This window comes from Cololabis saira, chromosome 9 (assembly GCF_033807715.1).
Source record: "Cololabis saira isolate AMF1-May2022 chromosome 9, fColSai1.1, whole genome shotgun sequence".
Lineage (NCBI taxonomy): Eukaryota > Metazoa > Chordata > Actinopteri > Beloniformes > Belonidae > Cololabis > Cololabis saira.
This window is the reverse complement of record NC_084595.1, coordinates 32,227,265-32,248,488: the sequence shown is the minus strand read 5'-3', so window position 1 is coordinate 32,248,488 and position 21,224 is coordinate 32,227,265. Positions and strand designations below refer to the sequence as shown.

The 21,224-nt window shown below is 39.2% G+C and overlaps 2 protein-coding genes across 3 annotated transcripts in view; both read right to left on the bottom strand.

The window, feature by feature from the left end:
- Positions 1 to 8,334: 8,334 nt before the first annotated feature.
- Positions 8,335 to 15,331, bottom strand: LOC133451274 (ubiquilin-1-like). Its single transcript, XM_061730242.1, has 10 exons — positions 15,185 to 15,331; positions 13,671 to 13,813; positions 12,872 to 12,996; positions 12,500 to 12,762; positions 12,129 to 12,296; positions 11,877 to 12,039; positions 11,548 to 11,669; positions 10,297 to 10,412; positions 10,033 to 10,189; positions 8,335 to 9,285 (listed from the first exon to the last, which is right to left on the bottom strand). The coding sequence occupies exons 1-10, from the start codon at positions 15,329 to 15,331 to the stop codon at positions 9,142 to 9,144; spliced, it is 1,548 nt and encodes a 515-aa protein (XP_061586226.1). The 3' UTR covers positions 8,335 to 9,141.
- A 1,105-nt stretch (positions 15,332 to 16,436) lies between these two features.
- Positions 16,437 to 21,224, bottom strand: part of gkap1 (G kinase anchoring protein 1) — an 8,785-nt gene continuing 3,997 nt past the window's right edge. Inside the window, exons 4-12 of one of the 2 annotated variants that reach the window (XM_061729281.1) lie at positions 20,785 to 20,862; positions 19,814 to 19,952; positions 19,604 to 19,626; positions 19,033 to 19,194; positions 18,184 to 18,270; positions 17,318 to 17,381; positions 17,170 to 17,240; positions 17,014 to 17,091; positions 16,437 to 16,897 (exon numbers count right to left, since the gene is read on the bottom strand). In XM_061729281.1, coding sequence (XP_061585265.1) covers positions 16,856 to 16,897; positions 17,014 to 17,091; positions 17,170 to 17,240; positions 17,318 to 17,381; positions 18,184 to 18,270; positions 19,033 to 19,194; positions 19,604 to 19,626; positions 19,814 to 19,952; positions 20,785 to 20,862 — 744 coding nt within the window. In that variant the 3' untranslated portion in view covers positions 16,437 to 16,855. The remainder of the gene's footprint in view (positions 16,898 to 17,013; positions 17,092 to 17,169; positions 17,241 to 17,317; positions 17,382 to 18,183; positions 18,271 to 19,032; positions 19,195 to 19,603; positions 19,627 to 19,813; positions 19,953 to 20,784; positions 20,863 to 21,224) is intronic. The other variant, XM_061729282.1, reaches the window with a different exon arrangement.

Below are 21,224 nucleotides of genomic sequence, written 5' to 3'. Positions count from 1 at the left end.
GAAGGATGGCGCTAGAGAGTCTCATTTCTTAAAAGGAGCCTCAAGCTCCTTTAAGGGAGCTGTATGTAAGAGCAATAATGAAACGAATCATAAAATGACCCCGATATGTCAACAGACATTTAAAAATCATGTTCATTTCAAATACTTATGTCACTGACAACAGCACTCAAGCCAGGATATTCCAGTTTAAAAAGAGGAATTGCAGCCCTCAACTGATGTTTATGTTGTCATTTTTTGTTTTGGCCTGAAGCTCCACCCTCCACCTATCTCCCAATCACCAAGTCAGTACTGTTTCTGAAGCTCCACCCTCCACCTATCTCCCAATCACCAAGTCAGTATTGTTTCTGAAGCTCCACCCTCCACCTATCTCCCAATCACCAAGTCAGTATTGTTTCTGAAGCTCCACCCTCCACCTATCTCCCAATCACCAAGTCAGTATTGTTTCTGAAGCTCCACCCTCCACCTATCTCCCAATCACCAAGTCAGTATTGTTTCGGCATCTGGGTTGCCAGCTCGGCTCTAATTATCGCAGCCATGGCAGCCTACGTTCCTGCTGCATTCTGCAGCCTACCTGGCAACCTCTGGTCGGGGGGAGGAGGGGGAGGGTACACGCCGATCAACAATATATTGAAAGTGACTGCAGTACCAGTTTTGGCCATTTCTTACAGACGGCTCCTTTAAGGAGGCAGCGCTTTTTGTTCTTGAAAATAAACTACGCCTTTTTTTTGGGTTAACCTTGAACCTGTCTGGTGTCGTGCGCTTGGGTCCAAGGACAGAATCCTTAACAGAAGAGCTCTAAATCATACAGCTAACCTAATTATAATCTACTCAGTACCAGTGGCTTTTTATGTCAAGACCATTTTTCAATTCTTCTCAGAACTTGTACAGTTTTGAACATTTAGTTGAACTTCTGAAGATGTAGTTCTGTGATGTATTGTTCAAACCTTTCTGATTTGGTTTCTTATCCTCTTTCTCCTCGTCCTTGTTTGTTTTCTTTACAGGATCCTTAGAATGTATTAAAAAAAACCACCACATGCAAAATAAGTTCCTATCTTAGTTTGACTGCTTAATCATGTTTTCAGTTTCACAGTTTTCTAATATGAACTAAATCTCAATAAACCCTGTAAACCCTCACAAGCATAGCTCTCCACACATACACACTGTCAAAGTTTTTCTTTTTTCATAGAAAACTAATGTTTTTATTGTTTATGAACGATCTGGACTGTAGGTGAGCCCAGTTTAATACTAGGTATTTTCACTAAGGAAATCAAGGAATCTGGAATTGTTTAAACCTAGATATCTGGTTACTCTCCAACTCTATATACCCAGCTTAGCTAATAGTCCATCCATCCATCCATCGCCCGCCGCTTTATCCGTTCCCGGGTCGCGGGGGCAGCAGCCTCAGCAGGGATGCCCAGACTTCCTTCACCCCAGACACTTCCTCCAGCTCCTCCGAGGGGAGTCCGAGGCGTTCCCAGGCCAGCCGAGAGACATAGTCTCTCCAGCGTGTCCTGGGTCTTCCCCGGGGTCTCCTCCCGGTGGGACATACCTGGAACACCTCCCTAGGGAGGAGGGACATGCCTGGAACACCTCCCTAGGGAGGCGTCCAGGAGGATCCGATACAGATGCCCAAGCCACATCAGATAAAAATCATCTAATGACATATGTAGTTGTCCGCATATATGTTGTTTATAGTCAAGACCGCCTAACCGAGACCAAGACACAACCAAGACCAGAGAGTATCAAGACCAAGACAAGACCAAGTCAACACCAAGACTAGTTCAGCTCAAGAAATGGCATATACCTAATGCTTAATCAATCACGATATGCAAATATTATTCAAAACCCAATGATGCCATTGCCATATATTTATTCAAACAAGGCCGTTATAAACACAATACTGTAATTACAGTATTGTGTTGCAGATGCACCAAAACATTAAATCAAATGCAAAATACAAATAGTTTACAAAACTGTACATTAACAAGAGGAAGAACTGGTGATCACAAGATTCTGTCACTTTGGGGTGTGCAATGGCATCTCAAATATCTGAGTCCGAGCCATGGCGATACCGAGAGACCTGAGGCCGAGACAAGATCAAGACCAAGGACTGTCGAGGCCGAGACAAGACCACAACATCGGCCTCAAGACCAACATCGGTCTCGAGAACTACAAGTATAGGTCATTGAATATTCTTATTTAACCTTCTGTGTAGAGTTGGTTTTTTTTTCATCTTATTTTTTTAGTATTTGTCCCAAAATTATTTTATTCCATTTTTATTGACATTTTGCACCATGTCTTGTCTTTTTTGTTTGAAAAGTTCTGAAATAAATACTCAAAATGCTGACATTGGAAGTAAAACATACTCTCCTGTTTTCACTGTCCAGGAAGTCTGACACACACTCCTTAAAAAAAGATGACAATGCCTCACTCCTTTTCCAACACCTTTCCTCCTACTCATATATGTTTTTTTTTCTTTTTTAACATTTCAAGACTTTCCTTATTAATCAGTCTCTCAGCCAGAAGAAGTTGTTGTTTGCTCATTGTGAAATTGCTCAAAGACATATCAGTAGGGGTGACAGATTACATTTATTAAGCATCCTTAAAGGTCAAATGTATTCCGGCAGCTGAACACTCGTTATTTGTAGTAGTACGCACATTTTACGCTGTTCAGGATATCCAGAGCTGTTTGTCTGAAAACAGTTCAGATTTCCTGCATGGCTAATCAACATGATCATGAACTCACTAATGCGCACTTTATATCTTTGTACTACGTAACTGATAAACTCACTTTTTTCCCAGTCCCGTCTTTCTTCTTTTTGGATTTGGTCTCTTCAGAGGATGCAGGAACTAACACCTGACATGTCAGATGCAAAATATGTCTTAAAACGTCTTAAATCTGAAAACTTCCACCAGGTCTCACTTTTACATACCTTTTCCTCCTCTAGCCTGACATAAAGTCCCCAATTGAAGAATTTCTTCAAGTTGCTCAGAGAATTTAAAACAAAGGTTTGTGTGTAACAGAAGTCCATTATATCTGACCAGTTCCGTTTTGATGTGGTGTACTGGGACACTGCAGAAAAAAGAACACATTTGACAGAAAGAAATAAAGAAAACACAGTCATAGTCTAATTTTCTGTTGTCAGATGAGAGGCACGTATGAAGAATGACAGAATGCTGATCATAGGATTTTACAATCAATCTTTTAATTACAGAATTGCTCTGTTTTCATTCATTTTGAATTGTTTGGGAACTGAGAATAATAATTAGCAATTGCTGCCTTTCAAGACAAGGGAAGTTTATAGCAAGCGCTTTACAAAGGCATTAAAACAAAAATAAAAAGTTATGATTTAAAGTTTAAACAAAAAAATCATTGAAAAGAAGAATCTCTATTCTGGCCAAATACCAGATTTTAGCTCCTCATCCTGATTCATTCCCTAATGACACAACATGGTTTTTATTTAGTGCTTTCATTAGTGCATTGTGGGGCACTCATGGGGGATTGCAGAAACATTGAAAGAAATTACAATGGATTGTAAACTGGATTGTAGAAGCTTAAAAAGGCAATATTTTTCCAGCTCTTCATGACTAACAGTGAAACACCTACTGCTCATGGGTGGAAACCGTTGCAAAATCTCACAATCTGATAAGCTTCAGAGAGCTGCTAGATTGTGTTACAGGACCATGACTCACCTTCAAGGTCCTGGGAAGGTTATTCCACGGGATTTCTAAAATGTAATTGGCACTCAGAACGAGCTCCTCCAGTTTTGAGAACTTCAGCAGGCCATCGTCAATGACTGACACCTGAACGCAACATGGACATAACATCATGGATGAGCTGCCTGTAATTTGTTAACCATCCACAGAGGGGGTCAAGCATGGGATACTGTTTCATACTTTATAGAGTCCAAAGGCCAAATGAGTGTGATGTCCACTATCACAAGTGTATGCTGGAACCTGTCCCAGCTCTCTTCAGGTGAAAGGTGGGGGTTTACCCAGACAGCTCCCCAGTCCATACATGCACGGACCCACACCACTACTACGGGCAATTTAAAGTCACAAATGGTCCCAACATATGTGCTTTTAGACTGTACGAGGAATGTCGAATGCCCAGAGAAAACCCATGCAAGCGCAGAACATGCAAACTCCACACAGAAAAAGCAGGAACCTTCTGTGTGAAGCAGCAACATCAACCACGAAGCCGCTGTGCAGCCTTGGGTCTGATGTCTGAGAAGTAAATAGGGAGGGCTCCACGACTCGCTGTCCGGCCGGTCTGGTCCATCACTGTCTTTAGTCTTTCTCTGAGAGCAGGACCACAAAATTACCAACAACAATATAGCAATGAAGTAAGAAGCACCAGCACTTTGGTCAGTGGTACCGGTTTAAAAGGGCTTTATAAACTAGATTGCTTGGCTAGTTACTGAACTCACCCATGGACCGTTTCCACAGGGAAAGGAATTCAGGCCGAGGCGGTGAATCTTCTTCTCTAACACAGCAGAAAGTGTCTTTGAGGCCATGACAAGATAAAATGTCTGACTTTACGTTTCAAACGGTTCAGAGAAACAGTGGTTACAGTAGCAAAGACATGTACATTCAGCTTGTCTCTGGCCTGGTGTTTGTTTCCAAACTTCTGCCTGTTGCTTGGCAACAGTTGATTCTCTGACAAGGAAGCCTGCAATGAGATGATTGACTGCTGTACCCGCTCGAGGTGGGACATCTGCTCTGATATTTAAACCTCAATGTGTGAAATTCAAGGAAGTGCAAAGGTGTAACATTTTGTTGCTCTTCAGTTCATCTCAGTTATGATGGAGGCATAGCCGGCATATCACTCTGACTGACACTCGTCGCTCAAGTGAATCCACAACTCAGGAAAGCTGCAATCAGACCCCTGCTGTGGTGCTGAGCCCCCTCTGTTGATTGTCTTTTTCTTTTTAATATATTTTATCCCCAATTTTTCCCATTTTATCACACAGTGCTCTTACCTAAGTGACCTGTCCTGGGCATTGCCATCCTCTAAGCTTTTCATTTTATTTTTGAGAAGTGTTCACTTGAGAATGTATTAATTAGATACCAAACAGCTGCATGTAATATGTTTATTGGATCTGTGGAGCTTCTCCCATAACGCTGACATCAAAAGCACTGACCATGTTAACTGTAGTCTTTGGAATCAGCATATAAAGTCCAATAATTAGGGATTTAATTACACACTGCTGTGAGGCATGTTTAACTCTTCTCACTACCATATGGGTTAAATCAGGTCAGTGCTTTGTGATCTCTGTTTTTGTATCCGTTGGCGTCTCCATAAGACGCACACACACTCTAACGCTCAGCTCTGCTCCATATTCAAGAGCTGTTTTTGTAGTGTGACTCATCTTCAAACCTCAACCCGAATATTTTTGGAGCTCCTAATCCAGAAAACCCCCTCAGCTACACTCATATCTCACACGTCCAGACACACACACACACACACACACACACACACACATGCACACTGAGCTGGAGATTACAACCTCTTCAGTCTGGCAGCAACAAACACAGGTTGTCAAGCAGATTGAATGCACACATATGTAATGAGTGTGTGTCTTTGTTTGTCAGGTAGTCGTAGGCGTCTGACGGCGAGGATCCAAAAGCAAACAGAAAGTTAAAACACTTGGGCCATGACAGCTTTTATGATTTTTCCCTTTATACACCTTTGCGAAGGATTTGAAATAAAACAATCTATAGGATGTGATCAAAGTGTAGACTAAGCTTTAATTTAAGAGGTTTAAACAAAATGTTGGATTTACTGTTTAACAGAAAGATTTGAACAAAGTACCTTCATTTTCAGGGGCTTAAAGGTATTTGGATACTTGACTAAAAGAAGCTAATTGGCCAGGTGCATGATTTGATATGTAACGCCAAGACAAATGGAGGCACATACATTTGGTGCTTAGACCCACCTTTTATAAAGAATAATCAATAAACCTGGAAGACTGCAGAAGATAACTATAATGGATGATCACAGAATCCTTTCCTTTGTGAAGAAAAACCCCTTCCCAGCACCCATATAAAACAAGAATACTCTTGAGAAGATAGGCATATATTATCGTCAAAGTCTAAAATCAAGAAACAGCTCCACGAATGTAAGTACAGAGGGTTTACAACCGGATAAAAACCACTGGTAACGTTCAAGTACAGATTAGCCAGATTAGACTTTGCCAGAATATGTCTTGGGTGAAAAAACTTTCTCATGTTCATGAATCAAATTCTCTGAACAGATGAAAGCAAGATAAACTTGTTTCAGAATGATGAGAGAAAAGAAGGAAGGAAACCCTTTAAGATCCACACCAGACCACGTCATGTGTTAAACACGGTGGAGGCAGGGTTATGGTATGGGCATGTGTGGCTGTCTGCAGCTCAATGTGACTGCTGACCAGAGGTGGACAGAGTTCTCGACCCCAGTACTTGAGTAAGAGTACAAATACTACTGGTCAAAATTTACTCCGTTACAAGTAAAAGTAGCTCAGTCAAAATATTACTCGAGTAAGAGTAGAAAAGTACTTGCTTTTAAAGGTACTTAAGTATCCAAAAGTAAATTATTTTAAGTAATTAAATTTTAAATTTACTTTAAGTAAAAGTAAGAGTAAATTTCTTATTTTCCACATCAGTAAATTACTATATTTTTTCTAAATTAATTTAAGGATCTTTTAACTCTTGTTTCTGAGAATTAACTCTTTGAAACCAGCTGCACTGATGTGCTGCTTTTAGAACCACAATGTTATATAAAACCTGCAGAAACACCAAAAACAAATCAAATGAATGGGATCATAAGAGGACAGCAGATGATGCAGAGTTTATTAAAAATCATGAACTGAAACCAAATGAACCTGCACCATCCAGCTAAGTCTGGATCCCCCTCAAAGACCACTGCTTTACAAAAAACTGTGCCCTCGTTTTTTACTCGGTCGAACTCAAACATTGAGTTAAGATACGGCCAAGGATTTTGTGAAAGTCCCTGCTCCGAGTCCGGCTCATTATCAGACTCAGACGACTCAGCGGATTGTCTTTCTTCTCCTGATGCAGGCGTAGCCATTGTTGCCGTATGTCTTGACTTGTTGCGGCTCTGTCTTGACAAACGCAGGCTACTTTGGCGGTATCGTTTTGAGGAGGCTTGACGTATTTCCGCTTTACGTACATCCCAGTGGAGAGCGTGCACTGTGATAGGTCTCCTCCTTTGACAAAAACAGCTTGTGTCCAATAGGATTTTAGGGAAGAAGAAAAAAGAGCAGACCTGAAAGTAACGAGTACTTTTCAGCCTTCCTAGAAATTTACTCGAGTAAAAGTAAAAATATTTGTCTTGGAAATGTACTCAAGTAAGAGTAATAAGTACCAAAGAAATCTAATACTCAAGTAAAGTACAAATCCTCTGGATATGTACTTAAGTACAGTACTCAAGTAAATTTACTCCGTTACTGTCCACCACTGCTGCTGAAAGAGGGAGCAAGATGACTGAGGTGTACGTACTCTGCTAACATCCACCCAAATGCAACAGGTCGATGCTTCACAGTACAGATCGGGCAGAGCTAAGGAAATGTTCTATTAAATATAAACTTTTAGTCGTCATTGATAGCACATGATTTTCATCCAAATATTAACAATTAGTGAGTGGTAAATATCAACCGTATCAAACTTCTTAAACTAAAGCTTAAAGTTTACACTTTGGTTCCTTCTTGATTGTTTTATTTCCCATACATTGTTCCAGTGTATGAAGGAAAAAATATAAAAACTCATTGTCCTGATATTTCTGTCTCTAACTATGTTTCATACTGAAAGTTAATAATGTAAAAATAATGATCAATTTCAACGTTTTTTTGGATGGCTTTTTGAAGGTAAAGAAATATTCTATTAAATATAAACTTTTTGAAGTTTTTATACATGGAAGAAGTTTCATCGCCACCTAGTGTTTATAGTAGTCCAGTACACAACCAGATTACAGTATCAGAATCAGATTTAGTTTGAATGTCTGTTTTGAATTAATAATTGATTAATGAGATCAGAGAGCAGTTTGTTTTTGAAACAGTCTATGAAGCAAGACGGTAAGCTTGCTTTATGTCACACTTTCTTGGCTAAAATAGCTAATTGAATGAACTTAAAATGCAGTAAATAATTGTCTTTCCTTGTAATTTGTAACTGTCTAACTACATGCTTAATAAATTCATCTTAAAAGAATAAGTTACACAGTAGGTGATAATGTAAATGATCTAAAGAAGCCATAAAAAACCCATACTCATTCAACTACTGTTAACTGTGCTGCTGCAAACAATAGAAACAAAGAAGGACAGCACTGAACAGTGTTGATAGTTTTTAATCAGAGCAGCAAGAAAGCTTCCAGAGTGAAAGTAAGTTGTTTCTTCATGACAGAGTTCGGTTGTGTATTCTATATTTCTACGGCAGAACATCAAATCTCAGAGATTACTGCTCAGGACATTTAGGCACATAGGGTTGCTCTGCACAGCTGTGTTAGTGACAATGGTTGGTGTTATAGCATCAGGATAGATTTCTTTACAAGCTGAATATCAAGAGTGTGTTATGAAGATTTGTGTTAAAAATCTCCGGGGGTATCTATACTTAAAACAAATCCTCAAGTGATGTCACTTTAAAACCTTGAAACAAATGTATCCTCTCCCTCTCTTCATTTGGTAGTGAGTTTAAGTTTGAAGAAAATGTATTTATTTAGAGTGCATACTTTCTTTGCACCATGCGGTGGACAAAAGCAGCATGAGTGTGAGAACACCTTACAACATCAGTAAAGAGGGCTTAGAGCTAAGTATATAATACCACCACGTACAGAAATGAAAATGTGACATTAGAGACTAAAAACTAATTATTTATTTATCTGAAAATAAAGCAAAATATAGTAAATATGGCTTCAAGTCCTTTGTTAATTTTTTTTCCCTCAAGCACTTTGTAATCAGTAATAATGACATAAGTGCTTATGTGTATGTGTCAGAACATCTACAATCACTTAATAGCAGATTACTCTATGCATGTGAATGTGTGTGTGCATGCTTGTCTGTGTGTGTGTGTGTGTGTGTGTGTGTGTGTGTGTGTGTGTGTGTGTGTGTGTGTGTGTGTGTGTGTGTGTGTGTGTGTGTGTGTGTGTCAGAGACTGAGGAGATGTTGTATAGCAGTCAAGAGGTCTCCTCCGGTGCAGATGAGTGCCTGAAGGTTTGCTCGTCTGTCCTCGAAGCCCATTGAGCTCAGCTGCTCAAGTTCCTCCTGGAAATCATCCTCCTCATGACGGACCTGATTCCACATGGCACAAGAGGTTTTTAAAGTATTAATTTATGCAACAACATGACTAATAATTAGTAAAGAGGTTTTCTGCTTCAAGGACCCCCACATAACTTTGATAATTAGAATTACAAAATGTTATCATTTCTATCATTTTAGTTGTTATTACCATCCTAATCTGTTATTCAGTCTCTGAAAATAAATACAAAATATGTTGAACAAGAGATGTAAATGTCTGCACAAAGATCTTCTGAGCAGTCTCTTTAATTATATGAGAAATGTGCGAAGCTTCTCCTGAATTTTCTTACTGAACTACACTACATAAATACGGGTACTGGAGGACAAAAGGAGTAAACAGGAGAAGTAACTCCCATTTAAGGAAAGAGACTTTTCATCTTAACAAGCAACTCCAACCAGGACTTTGGAAGGAGAGAAAACTGGCCTCCATGGACCCAAACTTATAAAAGGTCTCCAACCGTTGACCGCACAACACGCCACAAGTGTATGTGACCAGGTGAGGTTCAGAGCTGTAATCTAGAGACACATCAAAGAGAACTGATACACAAGCGAGATTGTAAGACTGAACGTATCTACATTTAGAGACAGTACTAGTATTGCTACTACTACCGCTAATAACAGATTTTAGAGAATATATTGGAGAAAAAATTATTGCGAATGGTAATATTTTAAATTCAATACCAGTTCACATCAGTCAACGAAACAGGCAACAGAGTTACAAGGAAATATACAAGGCAATACCCCTTCATTGGTGTTAGCCAGAGCCTGGAGCATCTGGTGTACAAACTGCTGCTGCTGCTCCGTCACCGTGGCAACCTCAGGACAGCTTCCTGATTGGTTGTTGAAGGTGGAGTCAGATGGAAGCCCAGGAGTAACACCGGCGCTATCTGTTCCAAGTCTGCATGACAGACAAGTGGAGGTCACTTCATGATACTTTAATAATCGAGTTTAAAAAGTTAATAAACTAGAATAGAATAGAATAGAGAATGTTCATTGTCTGCTCACACAGGAATGACGGAGGGGGCCTCTGCAGCTAGAGTTTGCAGGCCCTGCTGGATTTGTAGCAGCGCCTCCAAGGTTCTGGGGTTAAACATGGCTGACAGCAGCTCTGGACTCTGCATCTGCATTTTTTGGTAATTAGTTAAATAAGATTTCATTCATAAACACCTCTTAGTATTCATTACAGCAAATTGCAGCTGTGGTAAAAATATTACAGATATTGATCCACGAGTACAGAATATCACTAAAATGAATGACTAGACCTGTTGCAGAAAAAGTGGGATCTGCTCTCTCATTTGCTGCTGTAAGTGAGGATTTCCTGAGAACAAGGGATGACTCAGCAGCATCTGAAACAATGTGTTAGAGGGAAAGTATCAACTACAGTATGAGATCTGTCTGTTACATGGGGGGTATGAATAGTTCTGCATTCAGCTAGTGAAAATATATTCTTTCATTGCTTGTTAAATTCAACAAAATACTGTATGAAACCTCACTGAAATGGTTACAGAAAAAAGTATCGACTTGGAGCGGCTCTACTCGTCTCAGCCCTAGTGCGAAAGCGCAAAACGGGTAGAACCGAGCTAAGGTGATACTAATGCAAAAGCGCCATTTGCGGGCTGAGCAGGGACTATTTCTGACGTCACCACCCTCCGCGCCTCTGATTGGTCGGGGGGCGGGGCCGGCAGACGTTTGAATCAGGAAGCGGGAGTCAGAGCGAGAGCGACCCGCGGCTCGCAGCGATTTTATTATAAAGCGCAAAACGTCTGTTTGGTGATCCAACTCTGAGGTGCAGATGTTCATAAACCTGGTGACTGACGAGAGAATTAAAAAAGGGATGTAGACGGGCTGTTTTACTCTCAGCCGCTCGTGGCTCCAGCTGATTTCTGATCAGCGCCGACATGAACAAAGCGGTTGCGCAATTGAGTACGTCACAGCAGCTTCACCACAACCTGCCCGCTTCTCCCCTGGCAGTGCGAAAACACACGTGTGGAGCCGTGTAAAGCCGCGCCGAGCCGAGTCGGGCCGAGTAAGTCCTAGTGCGAAAGTGCCAAAAGAACCTGGCTGAAATGGTTACAGAAAAAGGTATCGACTTGGAGCGGCGTTACCCGTCTCAGCCCTAGTGCGAAAGCGCAAAACGGGTAGAACCGAGCTGAAGTGATACTAATGCAAAAGCGCCACATGGTCGCGTTTTTAAGTTTGTATACATGCATAAATTGTGTGTGTGTGTGTGTGTGTGTGTGTGTGTGTGTGTGTGACCTGTGCAGCCAGATCAGGGTTTTGGCCGAGGCATTTCAGAAGACTGCTGACATATGGCCCAGACAGCAGACTCTCCATCAGTGTTGGACTAGCCGTGATCTCCTCCAGCAGTGACTGCATGCCTGAAACAAGAGCAAGCAGGATATACAATTAAGAAAAGCTGAGTAACAATTATTGTAAAAATAATCAATGTACCAGGAACTAAGACTGGCATCACTATACATTTAAAGACATGCTCGTGCTTTTATAAATCAACTGTGCTGGTTTTGCTTCGTGATAAAGGCTTTATACATTGCAACGTTTATGTGGATGGTTTATTGTTTTCTTGCCTGCAGTAATAGATCCGTGGGAATTTGGCCCATCTCTTGGGGGGGGTGTCAGTTCTCTGAGGGGATCTGTGGAGGGACTGGAGGGGGGGGTTGTTGGACTGCTTTGTCCCTCTGGTGTCTGTGGATTCCCAGATGTTGTCGTCACTACTGGAGGTACATTTATCTAAAACAGGTATTAGACATAGACAGCAGCTTAAATACGCAGGACTACTTTGACCTGTTTAAAAAAGACAATTCAACAAATTGTTGTACTTGTGGTTGTTTCAGACTATATACATTTGCCTCTGTCATCTGGTGGACTTCACAATCAGTCGCTCGGGATTTACAGTTGTCATGCTCTGATGAAATAATGTTTAATTCGTCATCTTCATTTTGCAATATTTCCTCTATCATGTCAGGGTTCTTCATGAGCTCCAACACCTATAAAAAGAATCAAGAACACCAATATATATTAAAAATGAACAATAATGGACGAATCAGCTAAAAAGCAACCACATTACATGCATATTTCTGATATAAAGGAATAATTATGCATCTACTCATCTTTACATGTGCATAATATAGTGCTTCAACACTAAATTTGCCTCTTAGACAACAGTTACTCCAAACACACATTCACACACCTGCTCAATCACGTCTTCATTGTTAAGCATATCTTCAACCTCAGAGTTTGTTTGCAGGAGCTTCTGAATTTGGGGATTAGACAGAATGAGCTGCCTTGTTAGCTGAGGGCTGGATGTGGAGAGGGTGCTCTGCACCAACGAGCTGCCCAGGACACGGCGCATCGTCTCTGGGTTGCCCAGCAGGTGGTTCTCCATCTGGCGCTGGATTGAAGGGAAGAACACTGGCCCATTGTTGTCCAAGTCAAGATTGTCAAGGCCCTGCACTGAAACCAGATCGGTCCGAAGGAGCAGGAGCATGTAAATCCGCAATCCGTAGAGGAGACCAGCGTCAAAAACAAATTGTTAGTGAGATATCTGTTCTGCAGATCTTACCCAAGCAATGCGGTGATGTGGGACTTGGTGTTGAGCTGGGATCAGAGTCAGGAACAGCACCAAGTTCTGATTTAACTGTTTCTGAAGCTGGATCACCGGCGTGGTGAGCAGGTGAAGGCTGAGGCCTAAAAAAATCGAATTATAAGACAAGGCTTCAAATCTGTTGGAAATGGTGCAGACCTGTAGACTTTTGGAAATAGGTATAGGTACCACTTACATATACTGTGATTCTGTTGAAGAGCACACCCAAGAAAGTTTTACTTGTGCTAGAAGCACAAGTTAAACAAAAGATCTGCAAAATCAACCCTTCAAACTAATTTGAAAGTTTACTCTGTGATGGTGTTCTGACTTTGGGGTATCAGTTTTTATGGATTAATGTTTTAAATAAAAGTTACAGAGGGCGTCCATCACACGGCTCTTTTCAGGATTAAAATCAATGTGTCAATTATGTATGAATTACTAAATTATTTATTTTAACAGGAGCAGAAAATGACCTCCCTGAAGCAGAGCCATCTGTAAGATTAAGAAAGTATCTGATTTAAAGCTTAATGCAAAAGTTAACAGTTTAGAAACAGGTTAAGAAGCAAGGTGTATCCTGTATACCTTCTGTATAAATCATTTATTACCTTCCATCTCTATCTGATTTGGATTTTAGCATTATCTAAATGTAATGACGCTGCTCTCAGGTCCATGAGATGGATACATAACATCCACCCCCACCCCAGAATCTAATGTAGGCTACACCTTCAATTTTTCAGATTTTGTGGAACACAGAGCACCCATGGGTGCGTTTCTGTACCTTCTGATCATGTGGAGCGTGACTGGCCCAGCCTGTCCTTGAAGCTGGCTCATGAGTTCAGAGTTTGTGAGGACCCGGCCGGAGTGGATCAGCACCAGCTGCTCTGCTGAGGATCCCAGCCGCCCTGACAAACCCACTTTCAGCTGCACGCACACACACCAGCAAACCATTTTAGACAGAAAAACATAATGCCAAAAGGGCTGGTGCTCAAGCATCCTTTCATTTCTGTCTGTGCACGTCTATGCATGTTATTGTTTACTGGTGTGAAGTCCTCCCTGTTACCTGTTTTTTTTTTTTAATAATTAAATAAATTCAAAAAATAATAAGCATGTCTTTGTGGTTACTTGCAGGGAATAATTTGGCAGAGTGAAATCACTTAAAAATTGTGCCAAATTCTATTGAAATTCTTGTTTATTATAAAGAAACATGTTGAAATTACATTCTGCCTTAAAATAGAGCAAATTTTTTTTCAAGATAATACTTTACACTTCAAATATATTTTAACGTAGTATTCACTAACAAGTAAGGGACAATTTAGCTCTTAGAAAATATAAATATTACAACTGTGTATTAAAAATAAACATGAGCATGTCCTGTAACAGTCTGGACATTTGGCCTATGTCACATGCAAACAATGTGGTAAAAATTATTAGGCCATAATATCCTGAGCTGGACCAATATGTTTTTCTTATAATTCAAAAAGCCCTCGTTCAGATTAACCTTTGTCTGGTGTTAGCTTTCTGTTACCATCCCCGATGTTATCGGGTCGGTTTTGACCCGTGTTTTAAATCATCTCTAAAATACACTAAAAGCAATTACCCATCATCCAATTTGTTTCTCATCTCTTGGTTACATTGTTAGGCTTCCTTATCCATGAAAATATTGGTTTTAATATTTTTGGTATGGGCCTCTTGGCCTTTTTTTGTCAGTATAGCCCTTGATTTCAATTTTAAAAACTGGCAAAATGAGCCTCAAGAGAATCATATGAATAAATAAAAGGTTGTTGTGTTACCTGGCTATTACTACTGAGAGGTAATAGCCTATCACATATCTTAAATAAATGTGTTTCATTTATTTTTTCATTTTAATATTATTAACTATAGTAACATCTATGGTGTTATGGGTAAATTTCGACCCATATACATTTACTTGAAGGACATGGGAAAAAAAAGTAAAAGGTAACAATTTCAACCAGAGCATTTTATAATTTAGTGAACAAGAAATGTTGGACATTATTTTGTTGAAATAGAGGTTCCTGACAAAATCAAAAAGCCTTGATGCAATAAATGCATTTTTGTGGTAGTTTTATGAATTTAAAACCTAAGAACGGGTCGGTTGCGACCCTAACAACAGACGAAGGTTAAATAAAAAAATCATGAGAATTTAAACGTTTTTGGCAGAAAGTAAAGCAGGATGAAATGGCACCGAAAAGTAAGAATGACCCAGCAGCAGCAATATTACTCGTCAATGAAGGCGACAGTGACGCCCAGAGCAGAGCCGGGTCCGTGTCTGACCTGATGGACGCTGCAGTCTCCGCCGACAGTCAGCTCTCTGCTGTCCTCTGCTCTGCTGTCCGCGGCGTCGCTGATGCAGACGTGGATGTTGTCGGGCTGGAGGGAGTCACCAGCTGCTGCCCGCTCAGCTCTCTCCGAGCCGGACATCTCCGTCCGTCTGGGGTGAAGATGGGAATGAAGATGAGCGGACGCGGGGCGCAGTGCTGGAGACGGGACGTGCGTGTCCAACTGATTTATGGTTCCGCGTTACCCTAACGCAGAGCCCACGGCGTAGATTTAACGCAGAACCAGCCCGATGACTCTGCAGAAAGTTGCGCGCCTGCTGCAGCCAGACTCACAGATGAGCTTTTAGAACGAGGTCGTCACATTTTCACTTAACGGGACGCTTATGTAACATCAGCTTATTTAAACAATGTGCCATAAGAGCTGTTCAATATTAAAATATATATATCAGTCCTACACCAAAATGACACTATTTGTTGGTGGATAATGAGTAGATTTTAATTATGAACAAAAAAAACAAAAAAAAATATATATATATTTTGAGGTGAGGATGTTGCAGAATCACTGTTCTCATACACTGAAAAAAATACATCTAAGCACATGTAAATATAACATTTAAATCTGTGATATTAACAATTAAAAATGAAGTTTGGGGCTTTACATGAATACATCTAGTTTTTAACTTAATCTGCATTTGTTCAAAAAACAAGACATTGTGCATTTACAAGCAGTATTTCTAATCCCAGCCAATCTTTTCATTTACACACAAACGAGCAATGATCTTGTTGTATTTACTTTTTCTTTAATAATTTTAATCTATATGGCAGATTGACCAACGTTTAGATAAAACATGCTTTATTTGTTTAAGTAGAACACCACAACTTAATTTTTGCAAGTAAAGTCAACTTAATTTTTTTCTTTTTTCTTCTATTTTCATTTTTCTTCTTTTTTTTCTTTTTAAAGTAAACTTAATTTTGATAAATAAAGTAAACGTAACACAATTAAGTTGACTGTACTTGCAAAATGTATTATTAATTATTATTATTATTATTATTAATGTATTATATACATACAATTAAGTAGTTTATACAAAGACTAGTCTTTCTTGATCTACATAATAATTTCATGCAAAAAGTTTACTTATTTTTTTCAAGTAGATCAAGCACAATATTTGTATCTATACCTTGATCTGCGCAGCTGCATTTCACATTTCAAAGATAGTTCATGACAAAAGAGAATACACAAAGAGTTGTTTTCACTGAAAATGTGTTTTATTGACTTATCAGTGAAAAAGAATAATAACTACGTAGATTTCAGTCATTTTGGCATCAAAATCCAATTAAAAGATACTCACGCTGCAGTGACACACTGATGCCTGCAGAGGGCAGCGTCGGGCACCGAGCAACAAATTCAAAATAAACGTTTACCGTTTTTCAAAGCGTCTGTAAATCTTGTTTAGTTGTGTAATACAGCATGCTATGTCTGGAGTGTATTCTGTGATTGCATGTGTGTGTGTTTGTGTTCACTGGGACATGCAGGCTGACAGGGAGTTTGAGTTAAAAAAGAAAAGAAGAACCCTGATTACGATCAATTTTTTTTACTTCTACAGTTTGTTCAGTCGTTTACTCAATTGTTTTCTTTTCACACATTTTTTTCAAACATAGAGCTTCATAGATCCGTCTCAGAGCTTTTCTTCCCTTTCTTGTTTCCCTGCAAATGGGAAAGTACAGAGAGGACACGATCATGTCAGCTTTGGCAAAGACACGAGATTCATCCTTCCTTTTTATGGTGACACTAAAGCCAAAAATAACGATTTGTTTTCTCACCTGATGTTTTGGCTGTTCTGATTGCAGGCCTTTAACTTTAGATCTTTCTTGTTCAAGAGCACCATGTAATAATGTTACCTAAATGAAAAGGGTATAAAGACATTATTTATATGCACTACTTTTCGACAAGCCCACATTCCTCTCTGTCTTACACACCTGTGATGATAGCTCTTCTTTAATATGAAGTAGCTCTTCTACTTGTAGAAGAATTTCTGCTTTGTCCTTCACTGAAGGGCAGAGATTACAAAACATCAGACAGAACATATGAGAGCTTCAGAGATTTTTGGGGCGATGTTCCACTTACTCTCCCCCTGTTGGAGCATCTTTAGCAGCTGGGTATTTCTTGCCTTCACCTCTTTGTATTTCACCTGCACAGTTTAAGTATAATTTACTTCTTGCCGGTTCAGTGCTTTAGTCACAAGACAGGCCATGCATGCGTAGGTAGGTGTAAGGTTTTATTTTATTAAACACGATGGACACCAATCATGACTGGGAGTTCACAGTGACCAGCACCTACATGCTCAAGCTGTTCAAAGCCTCATGTTGACAGATGAGGATTTTTTTTTTATTAGTTGATCATGTAAACTAAAAGTTTATTAGTTTATTCATTGCCTTCACCTCATCTGCACACTTCTTTACACGGTCCATTTTTTTCATCATCTCTCCAGAGTTCGCACTACTTATTTACGTATGACATCCAGCACCAGTTCTACTGCTGTGCTAATATAATCCACCTAAAACTGTGGCGGTGTGCACTGTGAGAAGGTCCCTCGCTTGAACCTTTTGTTGGTGGTGTGGACGGGGGTAATGTCCTCCTGGGGATGGATTTTCTTAACAACAAGGGTGGTCATGTTTGGTCTCTGCCGATATTTAGAGCAGATATGTACATCACAAGAATGCTAGCAACTCAGGCTTCCAGCAGAACATTGTGTTGTATTAGGCTGATCAATTTTTCTTCCACTCTCGTGTCAGTGGTTTTTATGCGTTGTATTTGTAGCTATAAACGGATAAGAGTGAGTGTGTGTGTGGAAAATGCCTGAAAAATTAACTTTACGTAACTAACTTTAGGTATTTTTAACTAGAGATGACATTATTAATAATAATAATAATCAATTTTATTTATAAAGCGGCTTTTAAAAGATCTCAAAGACGCTTGTTATGACTGCTGACCTCCCATTGTGAGATGGTTTTCTTTAGCTTATCAATCTCCTGGTCTTTTTTTTCCACTTCGTACTTCAACTGTTCCGCGCGGGGATCCTAAGAGCAAGAATGAGAAGAGAAAAGCAAGTCAGGACAGCTTTATAATTCCCTCTAATTTAGCCAGTTCAACAAACCATTCTCAGTTGGGTCATATTTGATTTACAGTGTTTAAGTGGGACAGACAGCAGGTGTGAATACCAAGAAAATCACCAAGATAATTAGTTTTGAGCATTGCAAACTGAACATTTAAGGGGCACATATGATTAAAATGCAGAACGTTCTGTGCTTGGGAGCGTATACTGTACTTGAGTGTCTTACTACCAACTCCAAAACAACTGTGTAGTTTTGAGATGCCCAAGTCTGAAATCTTATTCAGGGAGCTGTTCAGATTTGCAGACTGCTGTGACATCACAAACCCAGATGACTGTTGAGACATCCAGCCTTCTCATTTTTACCCCCATCCATCTCAACGTCACGCTGCATCTACTGTACCCCAGGTGTTGGTAGAGAGAAAATGTAACACAGATTTCAACTAAGACACACACCATGGAAGAGGAGAATGGAGGCATTTTAGGGATACTCAATTCCGGCATTAATATTTTCAATGATTTCTATTTTATTTTTCTATTTCATTTTACATCCAAAGTGACAGAATGCTTTATTAGCTGATTTGAAGTACTGTACACAGTTTTGAAGCAGATTTCCCTATTTTGTGTGGTTTAAAAATATTACATGCGGGCAGATAATCAAATATTGTTGGAGGGAATTCCCGAGCATTAACGTCACGTGGGAAACTTTAATGTGGGTTTTTTGACTCACCGGTTCGTGTTCTGTGGAGGTACTGACTTCTAGCCCTTGGCTGTTTGAATATTGCTCGCGTCTTTTCTCCCTCTGAATGATGCGATTCACGTCATCTTCCAATTTATTAAAGAAACGCTCCTCTTGACCAATTCCTAATGCTACGTTTGCCACTCTGGTGTCCTGGAAGACAAATTTGTCAACATTTCAGTAAAGAGTTGCTTTGTCATACACTATATTCAACCACAAATAAGGGCAAATAGACAGTGTTTGACTTCATTATCATTTTTGGTTTAGAATATCAAACACACCGAAGGTAAGTCATTACTGTCAGAATAAGACAAACATAAATGTGTAGTAAAAAATTAAGAGTAAATACTGATGACTAAAGAATCGACCGACAGACAAAAATATTAGTAAGACAGAGATATAGCATAATGATTAGTTGTTTCTTAATAATTCCCCAACTCTTTGTTACTCACTAACGGTAACTGTTTACTTATGTTTGAATTAGCACAGGAAAATAGGATATATAATAACCAGATAATTTCATGTTAAATACAGTCTGCAGTAGTTGTACATTTTTCCTCACCTCCTGTTTCTTATTCAGTTGCTCTGCAAGAAAAAAAAAAAAAAAAAGATATTAGTAAAACCTTTCACTCACCAATAAATTTGTCAATTTTATATATTTTTTTCTCCAAGTGGAAAATAATCCACCTTCTGGCTGTGTTGAGGCCAGCTGTGTGGACCTCAGCACAGAGATATTAAACTAATGGATACTGCAGGTGATTAGGAAGTTTACCTGGGCTGCCTTCAGCCTGGAAGTCCTGCAGAGAAACTGTCTTTTTCTCTTTTGCCTGCTGGTTCTTCTTTTTCTCCTTCTTCCCTCCACTCTCTTTTCCTCCCCTGGATTTTGGCGAGGATGCATCTGTGTTGTTATGCTGGATAAAACGAGATTATTTGTCTTAAATCTCTTGAATCGTTAGGGATAGGCAATGACACTTACATATTCAAAAATTAATTAAACTTTGAGAAATTGAATAGTTTCTCCAACTGTTGCCTTGATGTGTGCCCATCTTGTTTAAACTGACGTCCAGTAGTAATGTCTAACAGTCACAAATGCAACACGTTGTTTAGAAACTGTCATGAAACAAAAAAGTAGGAACACTTCACAAATGCTTGGCGCTGGTAAAACCTGGGTGGTGCCTTGTACAAATAAGAGAAACATGCAAAACCAAAGAACAGAGCCATAAAAAAAAGTTCTCTGTGGAACTTCAACAAGAAACAAAGCGAACCACCGCGGATGTCAGAAGCACCAATACTACATGCCTGCTACCTGGGTCCATTGTGGAGTGGTGAAGTAAATACTACTGTGTCTAGGAAAGGTGTATAACCTCCTCTCACAAAGCTGCAGATGGATGCAAGCTGTGCATGTGTTTTGAAGTCAAAACTGATTCAATAATTCCTAATGCCTAATAATTAAAACTGTGAACTTATTTTATAATTAAAAACAATGAATTTGAATTATATTTCCTTACAGATATTAAATAATTTTTTTCGAATTTCGCAAGACAAAGGATTGACTATTTCTATAACGACTTCCCATCTTTCCATTTTGAATGTTCAAAGACCAGCATATGTATTGCATAAAAATTAAGACTTCTGTAAAAATACCTTCTGCCAACTCTTTCACCTCTTAAAAGGTACAATTCCATATTTAGCTTTCAAAAGGGATAAATGAAATATATGTGTCAGTGCATTTACACAAATTACCTGTTTCTGTTGTTCAAACTCCAGCTTACTTAGAATCAATGCCTTTTCCAAATCTGCCTCATACAGTTCTGTGGTCATCTAAGGAGAGAAGGGAAAATATACATACATATACACAAACATGTATACATATATATATATATACACATACATACATATACACATATATACAAACATGTGTTTATATACATACATACATATACACACGTACATATACACATATGGTATATGTATACATACGTATACATGCATGTATACATTATATATATATATATATAAATAATATACATACGTGTGTGTGTGTGTGTGTGTATATATATATATATATATATATCATATACATACATGTGTGTATATATATATATATATACACACACACACACACACACACACACACACGCATGTATACATGTACACATATACATGTATATTATATACGTATA